At 43.9% G+C, this 17,222-nt stretch overlaps 1 protein-coding gene across 7 annotated transcripts in view; it reads left to right on the top strand.

The window, feature by feature from the left end:
* Positions 1-17,222, top strand: part of ARHGAP32 (Rho GTPase activating protein 32) — a 450,132-nt gene that overhangs the window by 322,431 nt on the left and 110,479 nt on the right. For all 7 annotated transcript variants that reach the window (XM_090026884.1, XM_090026883.1, XM_090026889.1 and 4 more), the window contains 3 exons: positions 10,440-10,577; positions 14,263-14,355; positions 15,937-16,059. In XM_090026884.1, the coding sequence (XP_089883010.1) occupies positions 10,440-10,577; positions 14,263-14,355; positions 15,937-16,059 (354 nt within the window). The remainder of the gene's footprint in view (positions 1-10,439; positions 10,578-14,262; positions 14,356-15,936; positions 16,060-17,222) is intronic.

The following is a 17,222-nucleotide window of genomic DNA, read 5'->3' as shown; positions in this document are numbered from 1 at the left end:
CCACTTGTTGCACGAAAATAACAGGTGCCCGCTTGTTTCCGCATCCTAAACGCAGGTAGAGACAGATGTCCCCCCCCCCGCATCGTGTGGTTCTAGCACGTTGTGTTCACTCCAGCCTAATTTATTTTTTATTCGTCCTCAAACCAGGTCTGAGGACGAACCGTGGTGTTTGTACGGAGGCTGCACCTTAGAGCACTACTAGTGTTTGTCTTTGCTACACTAGTCACACTGATGCCTGGCCAAAAAGTTTTAAGGTCTGGTATTATAATTGTGATGAGTCCTGCATTTATCTGTACTCTGCAGGACTGTGTTGTGTTTCTGTAATGGAAACAGTGTCAAATATATCATGTCTTTAATCATTTTCACACCTCTAAATTTATGTGTTTGGCAAATGATGTGATAGGTAAGTGCAGTGTTGTTGCTTAGCAACCTTAACTGGGTTTTTTTTAAACAAAGTTTCTTGCCTTGGGAACTGTAACCTCTTTCATAGATTTGCTCCCTGGTGTTTACTTTTACTGAATGATCACTGAGTAATACTGCTTTGGTGCTTTGATCAGCCTTCAGAAAAATGCATTCAGTTTGCTGGTTGAGACACAGTAGTGAGGATCAAGAAATGGAGGTTTATTTGCTACTCTGCCACTGCCTGTCTTGGTGACCTCTGCCAACTTGCTTTCAAATTCAGCCATTCAGAAAATAGGGATAATAGTACCTACTTTCATTTGTAAAACACTTCAGTCTCTCAGGAAGAAAAGTGTTAAGGAGTTACTCTTGCTGTCTGACGCATCCAGGAGCACAGACAGGGGTCAGAGGCTTACTCCTTTTAAGTATACATAAAGAGAAAGTGTATATAACCACCTGTAAATAGATGTGCATTCATTTGCTGCTATGATACCTTTAAACCGGTAGAGTTTTAGTTCCCAGTACTCAGCAGTTACTTTTGGTGGCTTTGAGTCGTTTCTTCTGTGATGCCTGCTCAAGCTGGGATCTGATTTTAATTTTCTGACACGCAGAAAGGCAGGCCCCTAGGCACAACATTCTCTCACCCTTCCTTATCCTGTCCCCCCTTCCTCCATGGCTCTCTGACCCATTGATCTTGCTATATAATTTTACTAAGGAGATGATTGATGTCAGATTGCTTACATTACAAGATGTCAGGAGGGAAGGGAATTTCATTAAGGCACTGAAAGATGTAAATCTTGTTTCAGATTCCAAGAGCTTTAGGTCTCACTTTTTTTCAGCCTGTGGTTCAGAAACAAACTTCGCTCAGGAGGGGGAAAAAAGCGGGGGGGGATCATCATATCCTTAGATGCCGTGCACCATTTGTATGAGTCTAAAATGTCTTATTCCACTGCAGCTTCAAAAGGTGATTATTTCCAGCAAAGACTGGACAAAACAGTTTCCTGGTGGCTGGTTACTTCTTATGGCTTTAGTGGTGGCCACTGGCCAAAAGGCACTCTGCCCTTTTTCAGATTAGCAACCTAAAGTCTGCTCATTTATCCTAGTTAACTGGATATTATTAGGTTTCCTAACTAGGCTGGAACGCACGGGAGAACAGCTTTTCTTAAGAGATGTTGGTTACGTTCAGAATTATGGGAGACCGGTTTTGCCAAACAGCTTTTCAACGCGTCTTCTTCCTTTTCCTGTCCAAAAGGCACAATCAAGAAGTGCGCAGAAGTATGGTTTGTAGGGCAGGGGCAAGAGGAGGTGCGAAAGAGAGAGGAGACAAGAACTTAGAGTGGTTACTGTTAAAAAAAATATATTTTTGCCTTTTGCAAGTAATTAACATTGCTATGTCAATTCTGTGTTAGCAATTTAATACGAGCATTGATTTCTACCGTGGAATTAGGCCGCTCAGTGTGCACTGGGCAATCACACTGGGCTTTCTTATGTGCCTTCCGTATCCGATAGTCTGAGCTATATCTGGTCTTATCTTTCTCTTGCAGCAGTGTCTTTCTCGCATATGTCCATCTTAAGCAATTCCAAGTGAAGCCCTGAATTGGAGGCTTGTTGTCATTTTTCCCTTGTTTAAAACCAGTCTTTCCTCTGTGTATTTTGCACCCACAGCTTTCCATTGCTGAAAAGTCATATTCCAGTTGCATTCATGAGACATTTTCTAGAGCCTGCTAATGCTCTGTATTAAGCCATATTAACTGAAGGTGTGAATTTAATGTGTGGAAGTCAGAATGCCTTAAACCCCCGTGAAGATGCTCTCATGCAGTAGTAAATTGGCCTTGTTTGACTTCAGTCCAAACTCCCTTCACTTTTATGTTGGTTTTAGTATTTTCTTAATATTAGGGAAGTTGTTAGACTATACTAGGGGGTGGGAAATCTAAGAATGTATGATAAATAGACTTCAGCTTTTATATAAAGCCACCTCTGATGCCAGACAAAAATACTGTTTGGGGAAACCCTAAGTAGTTGATTTGTTCTCCGTTTTGACTATATTTCTAAGCCCTTTTCCACCGTGATTTGTTACAAAAAAGGGCTGAAGGGTCATGTTGGAATAACATACAAACCCTAAAACCCAGACAGCTGTAAATGTCACCCCCACGGCAGAGCTGAAGCCTCCAGTTAGGTGCTGGCATTTTCCCAGTGATGTTTTTCTCACTGTTTTTACTATAGCATCAGTGATATCTGACTTCTGCCATTTACTTTCTCTTTGTTTTCCTGTCTGTCGCCACATGGATTGGTATGTGGTGCATAGGGCACCCACATGACTTTTGTCAAAAATTCAGGATGACGGAGCATTTGAACCTGGAAGGAATAATCCCATCCATTGTGTAAAATAAATAAATAAATAAATAAATAAAATAAATCATGGAGATACTACAGAAGAAGCATGCTCAATGCACAATGTGTGGACAGCGCTGGGAGCAGACAAGGGTGCCTCACCAAGCTGCAGAATCAGGCTCTATCTTGCATGCTCTGTCAGGCTCCCGGCGCCATGGATTTTGTCGTCTTTTCTGCTCGGTGGCTCAGCTTCAGCAAGAAGGTTGGAAGAAGTCCTCAGCTCATCTAGCCCACAGCTGGATAGTTAGGGCACATTGCTGGGAAATAGGAGATGTGAGTTCAGACTCCTTTCAGTTAAGTGTAGCGGGTTCCCTGTGTTTCCCACTGCCTGGGCAAATGTTGTAACCATGAAATTACCAAGCAAGAGATCGGTGGGTTGTTGTGCTTCTTTTTCCTGGTAGCGTAGGATCCTGAGATGATGAAGGTGCATAAGGGTTCTGAGTGCAATGCCCGAGAAGCAAGAATCCTCAAACCCTGGTGTCTGGCCTTTCCTTTTTTGCTGCCTCGTCATTGCTTCTGTGCGTTGAGAGAAGAGGAGCCATGTGCCTCCCTGGATGTAGCAGGCTCTTTCTCTTGCAGCAGTGTCTTTCTCGCATGTGGCTGGGGAATTGGCTCCGTGGTTGGACCCAGAGGGTGGTGGTGATGGAAGTCAGTCATACCCTGTGACCAGTGGGGTCCCCCAAGGCTCTGTCGTTGGACCCATATTGTTCAACATCTTCATCAATGATGTGGAGATTGGAGTCAGAAGCGGGCTGGCCAAGTTCGCCGACGATACCAAACTCTGGGACAAAGCTTCCACACCTGAAGACAGCAGGATGATCCAGGCTGACCTTGATAGGCTTAAGAAATGGGCAGATGAGAACCTGATGGTGTTTAACACCAAAAAATGCCAGGTTCTCCACCTTGGGAAGAAAAACCCGCAGCATGCTTATAGGCTCGGCAGTGCTACTCTGGCTAGCACTATGGATGAAAAGGACTTGGGGGTCATCATTGACCACAAGATGAACATGAGCCTGCAATGCGATGCTGCGGCTAGTAAAGTGACCAAAACGCTGGCTTGCATCCATAGATGCTCCTCAAGTAAATCCTGGGACATCATTCTCCCGTCGTACTCGGCCTTGGTGAGGCCGCAGCTGGAGTACTGCGTCCAGTTTTGGGCTCCACAATTCAAAAAGGATGTGGAGAAGCTTGAGAGAGTCCAGAGAAGAGCCACGCGCATGATCAGAGGTCAGGAAAACAGACCTTATGACGAAAGGCTGAGAGCCATGGGGTTCTTTAGCCTGGAAAAGCGCAGGCTCAGGAGAGAGCTGATGGCCACCTATACGTTTATCGGGGTGACCACCAGTATCTGGGGGAACGATTGTTCACCAGAGTGCCCCACGCAATGACGAGGTTGAATGGTTATTAACTCCAGCAAGACTGTTTCAGTCTGGACATAAGGAAGAATTTCTTTACTGTCTGAGCCCCCAAGGTCTGGAACAGCCTGCCATCGGAGGTGGTTCAAGCACCCACCTTCAAGAGAAATTTGGATGCTTATCTTGCTGGGATCCTATGACCCCAGCTGACTTCCTGCCCCTGGGGCAGGGGGCTGGACTCAGTGATTTTCCAAGGTCCCTTCCAGCTCTGATGTCTATGAAATCTTGAGACAGGAGGCTGTATTTTTTCTGCTGAGCTTAAGCGTTTCATAAAAGGAGCAGGATCTGGGCCTCTGTGAGCGGCAGCCTTATTTATTAAGTTTCACAGAAATGAGCAGTGGAGCTGCCCCTGAACTTTCTTGGTGGTTCAGTTCCTCTTACAACCCAGCAGAAGCTGCTGTGACTGCCACAGGAGGCTCTTCTGGCCAGACTCTAAGCAAAAAAAAATCAAGCCATCTCTAAAAATATTCCCATATTTAATTTTTGTCAGGGTATTGGGAGCTATTCTTGGAAGCAGACAACCCCTGTGTGGGACAACAGGCTACGAACAGTTTTAGAAGTGCTGGAATGGAGGTGCTGGTTGAACCTGGACCGGGAGCGAAATGAAATAAAGATGACAGAGAAAAAAGCCTCCGTCTAATTTGGCTTTTTTTGTTCCCAGTCCAGTAATAACCGAGAGGTGCAGCAGAGAGCAAGTTAATTTAATGACTAATGAAGCCAGCTCCATGGCACCCTCCAGCACTGTGTATCTAGTGTGGGGAGGGGGCAAGGGAGAAATGATGCCGTGCATTGGAAATCACCAGATGAGAATGGTTCATGAGACTGCATAACCTCCTTCTGGCTACGGCCGTCTGTCAGCTCTCTGATGCTATTTGATCGGGGGAGCTAAAAATAAGGATTTGAGGAGCTGTGTTTGTGAAGCTTCGTCACTGAATCTGTTTCCCGTGATGCCCAGCAGTGGTAGCTTTCTATAAATTGAATGCAGCAGGATGTTTTCACTAATCGAAGGTTCAGCTCTCTGCCTCGGTGGAAATTAAATGATTGGTTCAGTAATCTCTAATCATATTTACCGTGACATTTTTGTCACTGAGCTAGCAGGAAGGAATAGAGCGTTTCATAGCAGTGAACTCATTGCATTGAGTTGAAATCTCATCTTGGTTTTATAGCAAAGAGTATTTTAGATCCTGTGCAGCAATGTGTAAAGAAGAGAGCAGCTGAAGAAGAGGTTGGACTTGAAAGAAAAAAATCTGATTCCTAGGAAGTTATATGATTTCAGCATGGTTTTTTTTCTCTCCAAAATGGAATGAAGGCAAAATTTTGAAATTTCCTACAAAACAAAATTCTGAAACCGGTACTCTGGGTACAACCAAAACACGATGTTTTGATTTCATCCTCCTTGTTTATCATTTAATGTACCTGTGTATACAACCGTTTTGTCTTTTAAAGTCATTTTGAAATGAAAATTCAACATTTTTCCTTCTAAAATGTTTAAAAGTGGGACATTGTTGTATTGTTTAAATGTTTCGGTTTGTCAAAATTGGCACGTCATTTGAAACATTTAGGTTTTTATGGACTGTGTTTTCAGTCAAAATAAACTTTTGTTTAGAAAATTTCTAACTAGTTTGCTTTTCTTTACTGAGCATAATGTCTTGGAAATGAAAAGCCCCTGGATTCATAAACACAAGCCCTGATCCAAGACATCCCCTATGCCAGCGGTTCTTAATTAGGGTGCTGTGGCACCCAGGGGTGCTGCCAGATTGTATGAAGGCTGCCATGAGGTTTGAGGAGATAAGTAAAGAGATAAGCAGGTAAGTGCAGGGTCAAGATTGTCTCTGTCTGGTCAATCCACTGCCCAGCCTCTCTACAAGGAATGAAGCATTATAACATGTGCATCATTTTTTGAAACTGGGCACAACTCCATTCACAAAAGTTATGGAGGGGTGCCTCAAATCTAGCAAGGGGTGCCTCGAGCCCAGTGAGGCATGCCTTGAGTCCAAAAAGGTTGAGAACCACTGCCGTACATGCATGCCTAAATGTAGGTGTATGATGTCCCATTAACTTGAATAGCAGTTAAGTGTATATTTAAGTGCTCTGAACAGAGAATCTTTTCTGAATAAGGGCCAGCCATAAATCAGACTGGGGAAAAATATAATTAAATAAAACTGGCAGTGTAGAAATTAGGAAGTGAACAGGAATTGACATGGAAGGGCAGTTTAAGAGACCCTGTATAATGAAAAGAAATCATACTTACTTGTTAATATGTATTAGTTGCCTGAGGCACCTGTAATGTTTAGCTTCTCTATAAAATGCAGACATGAAGGTGAAACCATGAGGCTGATTTTAATTGTTTTTCTCTGTCTCATTTCTGTGGTTTTATTAAATCTCTGAATAAAGCAATTTACTTCTGCAAAACCTTCTGGTGTTTTAGAATTAGAAAAGACATTGCAGTTAGTGTAATGGTGATGTAGGATCTTCATTTGATTGCTGTTTCTTTCACAAGGTAGCCGCCGTCCTGATTTCGGCTGTATAGCCCTACAGGTCTGGCTGAGAGCTTAATTCAGGTCCTTACCTACCTGTTTTTATCTTGGGAAGATCATCCAAGAAGCTGGTATTGATTTGTACTGACTGTTCATTGGCGACCAACATGATTAGAGGCCTGGGAAACATGACTCAGGAGGAAAGGCTGAAAGAACGTGGGTTATTTATTCTGGAGAAGGGAAGACTGTGAGCAGAAGTTGATAATAGTCTTCAAATACTTGAAGGGTAGTTATAGAGAGGATGGAGATTAGATTAATCTCTGTGGTTGTAGGGGTCAAATTAGGAGCAGTGGTCTTAAACTCCCGCAGAGGAAATGTAGGTTGGAGATTAGGAAGAGGCTTCTGACTGTGAGGGTGGTTAAGGCTTGGAAAAAGCTACCTAGAGAGAATGTGGAATCTCCTTTCTCAGAAATTTTCAAGACTAGGTTATACAGACACTTTACTGGAAGGTTTAGTCAGGGCTGATTATGCCTGGAGCAGGGGACTGGACTAGATGATCTCCTGAGGTCCCTTCTGGCTCTGCTTTTCTATGATTCTGTGTGATTGGATTCATTACTATACACATCTCCACTAAATGATGTCCAATTTCTTGTAAAGCCTGTTGCAAGGATTTCCTTCCCTTGAAATTAAATTGCATCCTAAAGTAATGTGACTGCATTATGTTTCCATAAAACTTAACCATGTAGGTCCCAGTTGTGCAAAGGCTTTCCCTTAGAAATACTCATGAATGGAAAATTAAACACACAAGTACGTTGTTTCAGGCTTGGAGCCTGAGAATGTAAGGAAATATTTGCATTCAGCATACTGGAACATTTCTTCTGGCCATCGGTGCATGAAGTGCAATTCCAGAAGACGATTCGGTATATAACTGCCAGGGTTATTATTGTTCTGACTGAGGTTAGTTAGCAGTCAGTGAACCCAGTGTGCCTAGAAACTATCCATACATGAATCTGATAGACTTAGTAGCTACCAGTAGCCTAGATACTGTTTCATTAAACAATGAGCAAAGGTCTATTATATCATCTATTCTGTTCCACAGCCTGATTCCCCACGCTCCGCTGCTCAAAACCGCAGTGTTTGCTGACCCCAGCCATTCCTGTCTTGTAAATTTATGTCTTATTGTCTTAATTACGACTAAGTGACATCGCATATCTACAGCGAGCTGGTATTTAAGCAAAAGATATCATGGAAGCGTTGTCATTCATGACACAGTAATAATAAGTGGTTGAAAAATGCTGTGGAAATGTGTTGACCTTTGGACAAGTAGCCTACAGGACTCTATGGAAATGACCTGTTAATATGCAGCTGGCGAATGCAAAAGAAAGGACTGCAACAGTTTCTTGATCTGTGTGTCTGTGTGGTGGGGCCCTACTGCTGCTCACTTGAGGGTCATGTTGAACTTGCCCAAAGAGTAAGGGCCACAATTCAATTGTATAAGATGGAGTGAGTTGCAAATGTCTTTAACTTGTAAAGAAATAAAGCAAGCAAACCTGGACAGGCGAAAGAAAGGAAAACACAAATTAAAGTTACAAAACTTCAATGCATCAAGCGTAGTGGAACTTACCTTTCCAGGCTTATGAAATATTGATTGATCCTTGTGGTATGAAAGTGGAGTTATAAGTACAGTACACACAGACTGGAGCTGTGAAACCAATGTGTGTGTGTGTGTGTGTGTGTGTGTGTGTGTGTGTGTGTGTGTGTGTGTGTAGATCTGTCTATCTATCTATGTATCTATCTATCTATGAATTAGAAAATATGCTGTAGAGGAGATTACAGAGCTGAATTTACAGCTTCTGTGGAAACTTTGTGTATCAACTGACCCCAAAGTGATAGCTGGCACCTCTTTGGTAAATAACATTTGGATTTAGCAGCTAAAAATAGCAAATTAAGTTGCTGGAAAAATTAAGCAAATTCCCACATTGAAGAATGGGCATCATCCTAAGCTTGCACAATAGTGTGCAAAAAGATATCTTAATAATCAAACAGGCTCTTTGAGGAAATAAGAGCTTCTTATGTCACTCCTGACATAGAGCGCAACCATAAATAGAAAAAATTTGATTTATTTCTGCGAGAAACTGTGGAGAACTGTGCACAAATGTGGTAGGTAGCTCGTATTTTTATCCACTTTCCATTTTGTTTTGGTCAGCTCAATTTTTAATAGAGAGCTGCTGGGTATGAAGATCTCGGCCGGCAGCTTTGTAGCTTGGCTTGGCCTGAGCAAGCAATTGCTTGGATCTTAGCAGAGCATTGTGTGATGGGACCAGCAGTGTCTGCAGACTGCCCCTTTGTGCCAGGGGTTAGGAAGCCACGGTGTGAAGTCCAGACCATCGTGGGCTATATTAGACCCATCGGCCAGAGCTTGGACAGCAGACTCTAGCAGACCTACAAATGTGCCTCCTAGAACATTTCAAAACACACCAAGGTGACAGGTTTTAGTGTTGTGGTTGCCACTGGCTCTCGTGTTCCGCTTCGCCTGCCATACCACGTATCGCAGTTGTGTGTATTGGCCATTGCATGTCATTTCTTGAATTTTGATCCCTGGCTCTGCAGTAACATTGCTGTATGTGATACGGAGCAAATTCACTCCCCATCTCTATGGTGCTGTTCTGTTCAGGCGCTCAGCATGGGAGCCCCTGTCGGTTGCATATTAAGCAACATGACTAACGTGTCGTGCTTGATTCATTGTCTCATTTTCTCCCCGCTGGGTGTAGAGTGCTCTGTGGTGGTGGGATTAAAAAAAAAAAAAATGCTCATGCCACTCTTTGTTAGGAAAGGCAGGCTGAAAAAGCATCTTGGCTTGGAAAGGGAAGATGGAGATGTTTTGTGGAGGCCCTTAGTCCCTGCTTTAGTTTCCTTCTCTGTAAAGCAGAGATATCATCATCTTGCCTCCCTCAGAGGGGAGCTGAAAGGATTAATTACTGTTCATAAAGTGTTTTGAAACTGTAAACTGCTGTATTAGCGCAACAGTTTTTATTGATTATAATAGGCTGGGAAGCAATTGGAACATGGTGTCTGTGTATTAAAAAGCTTCACAAAAATAAATTGCACTTTGTTGCTAGGGTGAGATTTTGCTTCTGTCTCTCCCAAGGCAGCAACAGCATGAAATGTATTTTGCCCATATTTTAAATTGGGAAAATGATATACTCAGGAGCAGTTCCTCAGTGAATGTCAAGTTATCTTCCACTGATGACCTTCCTCTTGAATGTCTGCTACCAATGATACAGACTCCAGACCTGCTAGTTGTGCTTTGTGTCCACGTAAAGTCCCATTTGAAGCCACTAGGGCTAAGCTCTACAGCTTCCAACAACTTATTTTAATTTACATGGATGCAGAGGTACTCTGCGGGTGAGCAAGGTGTGAAACCCTTGTAGGAGAGGCAGAACAAATGGGCTTTTACATGCATCATCTTTTAGAATTAGTGGGTCAGATCAAATCCCCATGTAACTTTATTAAATCTGAGGGACTAGTGCCAGAGATGAGGTTGAATCATTGCATTTTAAACTGTTTACAAGCTAAAGTTAAAAATAAAAATAAGAACTGGGCTTCCAGTATTTACACTCAAGTGTTTCGTAAGGGACGATTGGCAGCAAAGGATGAATTGCTTCTGGTAGGATTGTCATTTTACACTGCTCATCAGAGTGGTCTGAGTTGGTGGTGAATATATGAAGACGTGGTGCTTTTCTCTCTCCCTCTGCAGGGCAGAAGCTGGATTGTAAAGCGGAGTTATGAAGATTTCAGAGTACTCGACAAACATCTTCACCTGTGTATTTATGACCGGCGCTTCTCCCAGCTCTCAGAGCTACCCCGCTCCGATGCCCTGAAGGACAGTCCAGAGGTAAAATGCAAACACTGTCAGCAGCTAAAGTAGTGATCAGACTCAGAACTACCTGCAAATGCTCAGAAGGTTTTTCACAGCATTAAAAAGCAGAGTTTTTATAGACTCTGAATTAGACTTTGGGAGTTGATTAGGAGTAATAGAAGCTGCATATTCCTCCTACCCTTAACTTGAAGGGCTCAAAGGAAAGTGCTGAGCAAATCAGTAGAAACTGCAGCACTGCTAAATACAAAATGGTTGTTGAGAAATCAGAGAAACAGGAAAATCCATGCTGTACTGTCAGCTATGTAGATCCAAATGTTATTGTATCACTGGAAACATTTTCAGTGACGTGGATATTTGCTGACTGGGCTTGAACAATGACAGCTCTCTCTGAATGCTCTGTGGTTGAAAGGACTAGAGTAATTTAAAGGAGAGAAAATTGTAAGCGTAAGCATAAAATGTATATGCTTAAAATAGTTCCAAAATTTGTAAAGAAAAAAGGGGAAGAAAAGAAACAAAAAAATAAAGCATTTGTGTTCAAGTGAGCTTAATTATACATTTAAATGCGTGTTAGAGCTAGTGTTTGTTCACGCGTTCTTAAAAGGAGCTTCAGAAAACGTATTTAAAAAGACAAGGTCCTTATGTGTCAGTGTGTAAAGATATTTTTCATTACTTGTTGAACTGCCTGTACCTGAAATCTGGATGGTTAAAAGAATACTTTCAGCTTGGCTGCTTATGAAAGCAGTAACATTCCTCTTGCTTTATTTCAAACTTCCTGGCTTATTTATAATTTGAAGGCTTTATTATATCCCAGATAATCTGTTTGGACAAAGCAGGTGCATCTTTCCTGCATCACTTCAGAAGACTGTAAGGGGAAAGTAACATAATGTGTAATTGCAGAAGGCTATTTGAACCGAGAGAGAGAACGTAACAAAGCATCCTCTGTTAAAACTCACTGCGTCTGTGGGAGGAGCATGCATTACCATGATGGACAATACCCGTGGCTTCATTCAACAGGTCACTTCCCAGTGGGTCCGGTGGTCGCACACATGTCCCTCACTGCAGTAGCATGGGTGTCAAAAAATCCTGAATCATTGTGCCTGGAGGTCAGTGGTCACCTGCCTACAAGATGTGTGACTGAAAATATATTAATCTCCTAAATTTAACAAGGACACGGAGGAATTAAAAGAGCGGTAGGATTACATGCTCCAGGGTTAATTTTGTGGCAATCTCATCCTGCAGCATTGGCTCTGCTGGCCTGTGGAGGCTCATTATTTTTGACAGTCATTGCTAGCAGTGGAATTTGTGCAGTTTTTGAAGTAGCTCGTAGCATTGAAGGGCTGCTGTGGGATAGTGAGCGGGCGAGGAGAGTAGGTTAAACTGCATCTGTTGCAAACTGAACTGTCATAAAATACTGTGGAATCTACTTGAGTTGTGTTGCATTATGTGCCTTTCTCTAAAATATCAGACTATCAAAACTATACCTTTGACGGTTCAAACTGGAGTCAGGTGGAGTTTGCTCTGAGAAACAGCCACAGGATCTAGTCTTGGCATGAGGGCACCTGTCCACGCGAATTAGATGCCTCCTTTCCCCCAGAACCCTAGCAACTTCACTAAAACTCCACATGGTCTTGGATACCCAGAGGGCTCAGCTTCCAACATCAAGGGCTTTCATCTTGAAGATGATACAGGACCAAGCTAAATTGCAGTTCTGTTGATCCTAATGGAGCATTGACTTTGGCTTCATTGTAAGAAGTTTTTTGAGATCTGCATTTTGGAGCATAGTTAGGGCTGTGCAACGCTTCAGGTGCTGATTTGATTTGGAGGAGGTTCGGCCCGATTTGGTGGCCGAATCTCCAAATCCAAATCGAATCGGGGACCAATAAAAAGGTCCAAATAGATTCAAAGCTCTCTCAATCTTTTCCAAAGATTGAGAGAGCTTTGATGATTTGGGCAGTCCCTGGTGGCTGCAGCTGGGCGCTGGAGCCAACTCCGAGCTGGTAAGTAGGAGGCAGGGAAGGGGGTGGTGGGGAAGGGGACCATGGGGGGACCCCTGCCAGCCCCCATTCTCTGCCCACTCCCCCAGCCCCCCCAATGGCTGCCCTGCACACCACAGCTCCTGCTACTTTAAAAAAAAAAAAAAAAAAAAAAAGCCCCCACTCACCAGGTGCTGCTGGGTGAGGGGTGGGGCCCACTGTCCCATGATGCATGGGGGGATTTGCCACGAGCCGCCCAACCTGACCTCCGCTCCCCCAGTCCACCCCCCACCCCCCATGGCTGCCCTGCCCACCCCAGCTCTGGCCCTTTAAAAAAAACAAAAAACTGCGGGCTCACCAGCTCCTGCAGCAGCCTTGGGGCTTTGGGGGGCTCGTGGAAGAGCCCCCCATGCACCATGGGGCAGTGGGGGGCAGCAGGGATCACACCCAGCCAGGTAGGAACCTGCAAGCACGGGTTTTTTTGGTTATTTCTTTTCTTAAAGGGCCAGAGCTAGGGTGGGTGGAGGAACCTAGGGATGGGGGGGCTCAGGGAGTGGGGTGGGGGTTGGGCAGCTTGTGCAGAACCACCCATGCTGCATGGGACAGTGGGGGGCAGCAGGGATCGCCCCTGCCACCCCACCTGGCAGCACCTGCTGAGTCGGGGCTTTTTTTAATCCAAGTGCCAGGAGCTAGCGGGGGGTGGAGCAGCCATTGCCAGGCTGGGAGAGCTGGCGGGGAATGGGCCTGCATGATGCGGTGTTTTGGAGATTCGGCAGCAACCAAGTCTCTGAATCAGATTCAGCCGGGTCAATCGGGACAGTGATTCAAATCACCGAATCGATTCACTGTCCCCCAAATCAGCTGAATCCGCAGTGAATACTAGCTGCTTCACACAGGCCTAAGCATTGTTTTCCTAGCGCACCTACTGTCCTTTGTATAGGGTTGAATGTAGAGGATCCAGATGCATACGCGATGCGATGAAACTAAATGTCACTGCTGCTCCTTGGAATGTGGTTTTGCAGCTGTGTGGTATCCTGCAGCTTTTGGATTTGTTTTTATTTTAGATTAAACAAACTAGAACAGATGCTTGGGAGAACAGCATTTTTTGCTCCTGCAGGCTCTAACCTGCACTGATATTTCACATTACTATCACCGCAACTTAGAATCAGTGTCCGAACTCACTTTCCTTTTGTGAAAGTGGTTTTACCACTGCAAACAGGGCGCTCAGAAGGATATTTTTAAACTCGTCTTTTGTTGTTTGAGAAAAATGGATGTTTCACGAAGTGACCGATCTGACTTGCCACATTCCAAAGTGTTTACAACTGTGTGGAAATGGCAGCCTCTGTTATGTTTTACTAAATGATTCTCAGATGTGTTTGATTGTCATAATTGAAATAATCTGTCTGAATATGAAATTCACGGTGAAAGGACTTTAACATTTAAGGCCTTCATCATTTAAGGTACTTGGATATTGGCAAGAGACAGGACCCATGTTCCTTAAAAGACAAATGTTTGTTGCGGAAAGGGTAATTCCTGTAACAACATTTCCACCGATTTTCTCTCCTCCTTCAAACAACAGAATCCAACTTTGTCCAGGAACAAAATGGAATTGATGCAGAATGCCCCTATATTCCTCATGCATTAACCTCATGCACAGCTAAAAGGTCTCTGGTATGGTCTAAAACAGAAGATACACGCTCATGCTCTTTCTTCTTTTGCTTCCTCAGCTGGTCACCCAGATGCTGATGGCTTATCTGTCACGGCTCTCGGCCATTGCAGGCAACAAGATCAACTGTGGGCCTGCTCTCACATGGATGGAGGTACTGTGTAATCTATGGACTGCTTTTCATTTCCTGAGTCTCCTTCTCTATGGAAGTTGTTAAATAATTTTATGTCCAAATTTGCGCCATTGGTAACATTTGCTACCTATGCAGCTGTACCCAGTAGGAGAGAATCAAAACCTACTTTGTGAAGGTTTTTTTTCCGCTCTCCCATTTGAATTTTTGTCATCCTTCATTTTTGATTGCAAGTGATACAATGGGCAATGTGCTACTTGGTAAAATAGGATGCAGGAACAGGATAAGACAAGTCACATTCAGAGGGAGATGCACATATCTGTTCCTGCATTCCCTATCAGCAGCTAGATATTGCTAATGTAGCAAGCCTTCTGAAAGTTGTTGATATCTTTCTCGTACTTTATTTGTAATGGCATCGGCAGAGAAACAGCAAATATTGTGCCTGTTTGCCATCACTGTTAAGTGGCTCAACAGAGCCTGTGCTGTGCTTTCGGTGGCACTGTTTACATCTAATGGATTGCAGCTGTAGCACTGATTTATCCGTTAATGGTCTTCCTCCAGCTCAAACAATAGACCGTATTGGGCAGAGGGTGAAGGAAAGCATGGTGGGAGTAAGTGCTCAAGACCACCTGTGTTTCTTAGTCAACAATGCCAACCGTAATCCGGCCGGGTAGAGATGCATGAGAGTCTTCCTATTGCCTACTGATGTAAGGGCTCCTTCTATCCTTTGTAAGACAGTAATTAGACCACAAAACCTTTGAGAAATTTGCTAGCTTTCTTCTGTAGCTATTTTTTAAATGCTTATCATTTGGGTCAGTGCATTCTCCTCTAATTTACCAAAACAAGAAAAACCCTTTGGATTGAGACATGGAAAATTTTTGGCCCGAAAAGAGAACTGAACAGGAATTTTGAGAGGCAAATGATAGTGGAGAATTTACAGAAGCACAGTGAAAGTAAAGGTTACAGCAAAGCCATTGCACATGCTAGTGAAATAGCTGCAATAAAATGTAACTTCTTCCAAACGACATTTCTGGATTAAGTGAGAATCTTACAAAATTATCTCTTACCTAGTGCTTTAGAGAGGCAAACTGATCAGAATTTTAAAACCAAACAGGGAAGCCAGGCAAGGGGGAAAGAGCCAGCAGAGCCGTCATTTCTCACTGGAATTTAAAAATCATGTTCCCTTCCTATCCATACCAGTCCTCCCCTGAGTGATGCGCTCCTTGTCAGTCATTTTTGTAGTTGCATAACTGTGTTTAAGTATATAAAGAAAATCAGGATAATTCTGTGAGAACAGGAGGTGTTAACTTTCATCCCCATGTTAAAATGATGTAAAGGGATGCAGAAAGGGACCATTCTCATTGTCTGCCACATGGATGGAAAGGAGATTTGACCTTCTGAAATGTTCTTTATTAACTCTTCTTCCTCTTCGGTTCTACGTATGCTCTGTCCTACATTGTTCCTCCATGCTGTTCTCTTCAGGGGGAGCCCAAGCTGTGCTGTCTTTGTGAATCAGCTTGAAATCTCTGCCATGCATGAGCGCCAGCCAGTAAAATAAGCACACATCTTCAGCTTTTTCACAGTCCACCATTTTCTCTCTTTCAGATTGACAACAAGGGGAATCATCTCCTAGTCCATGAAGAATCGTCCATTAACGTTCCTGCCATCGCTGCTGCCCATGTTATTAAGAGATACATTGCTCAAGCAGCAGATGAACTGTCCTTTGAGGTAAATAATTAGAAGAACTTGCATTCCTCATAGTTGACATAAAAGAAGTAACCCGCGTGCGCACGTGTGTGAAAATACATTTGTGCACTTTGAGGCTCTAATGTGAAATGTAGCCTAAAATTCTGATTCAGTCAACTTACTTGCACAAAGTAGGGTAAAGGAGTTGAGTTATCTGTAAAACACAAATTTGCTAGGCAGTAGACCAGGGGTTGGCAACCCCTGACACGGGTGCCGGAGCATGGGGTTGAAGGCGTGGAAGGGGATGGGGTTGCACTGCCACAACAAGGATGGCACACCTTGCGGGTCATCCACTGTCCACCTGTCACGCCAACATCTTACAAGTCGAGGTTGTGGGTGTTTTTGGCACTCTACCCAAAACCATCGCCAAACCCGGCAGTAGGATCTTTAGGTGAAATAGATGCTGTTTAGTGTTTTAGCTTAGCTTCTGAATAGCTCATTCTGCACCACCTTAAAAATTGTCTAGAGATAATTTTAGAAGAACCTTCTGGGTATGCATGTGTATGTGGGCATGTGTGCATGTTTAATTGGAGTGAGGAGTATTACTCAGAGAACAGTCTTCCACTTAGAGCAGTAGTTCCCAAACTGTGAGTCGCGACCTGCGGGCAGCAGCGGGGGCTCAGGCGCTGCAGGGGTGGAGGGGCAAGGGGCTGTAGGCCCCTGTGTGCACCTGGGGAGAGTGTAGGGAGTATGTGGATTGGGAGTGAAGGGCACCAGCAGGGCCAGGGGTCTGTGGGTTGGGAGTGAGGGGCATCTGGAGGGGATGAGGGCCTGCGAGTTGGGAGTGAGGTGTCATGCTGAGGAAAGGGGGTCATAAATGGGTCATGTTGAGGAAATGTTTGGGAAGCGCTGACTTAGAGCCACAGTTGCAAAAGCATGCACCTCTCATATAGCATGAGAAGTATGCACCTCTCATATGCACCCCCACCAAAAGAAGGGGCCATCATTTCAAAGCAGCTCAGCTCATCGTGTATGCAGGGCTGTGAACTGAAAATTTGGCCTCAAGTATCACCAATGCTGGATATTCTGCACTTGAAAATCTGGTCTTGGGCTCTGTTGAAATGTGGTTCTGGTTCTGGTCCCTCTGGGCTATTAAGCCGTCCTGTGCAGTGTGCATACACTGTTACTGTTTATGGGGCTTGCAA

This window comes from Crocodylus siamensis, chromosome 14 (genome assembly GCF_052110815.1).
Source record: "Crocodylus siamensis isolate JL-2025a chromosome 14, ASM5211081v1, whole genome shotgun sequence".
In the NCBI taxonomy this organism is placed as follows: domain Eukaryota; kingdom Metazoa; phylum Chordata; order Crocodylia; family Crocodylidae; genus Crocodylus; species Crocodylus siamensis.
This window is presented reverse-complemented; position numbering and strand designations above follow the sequence as displayed.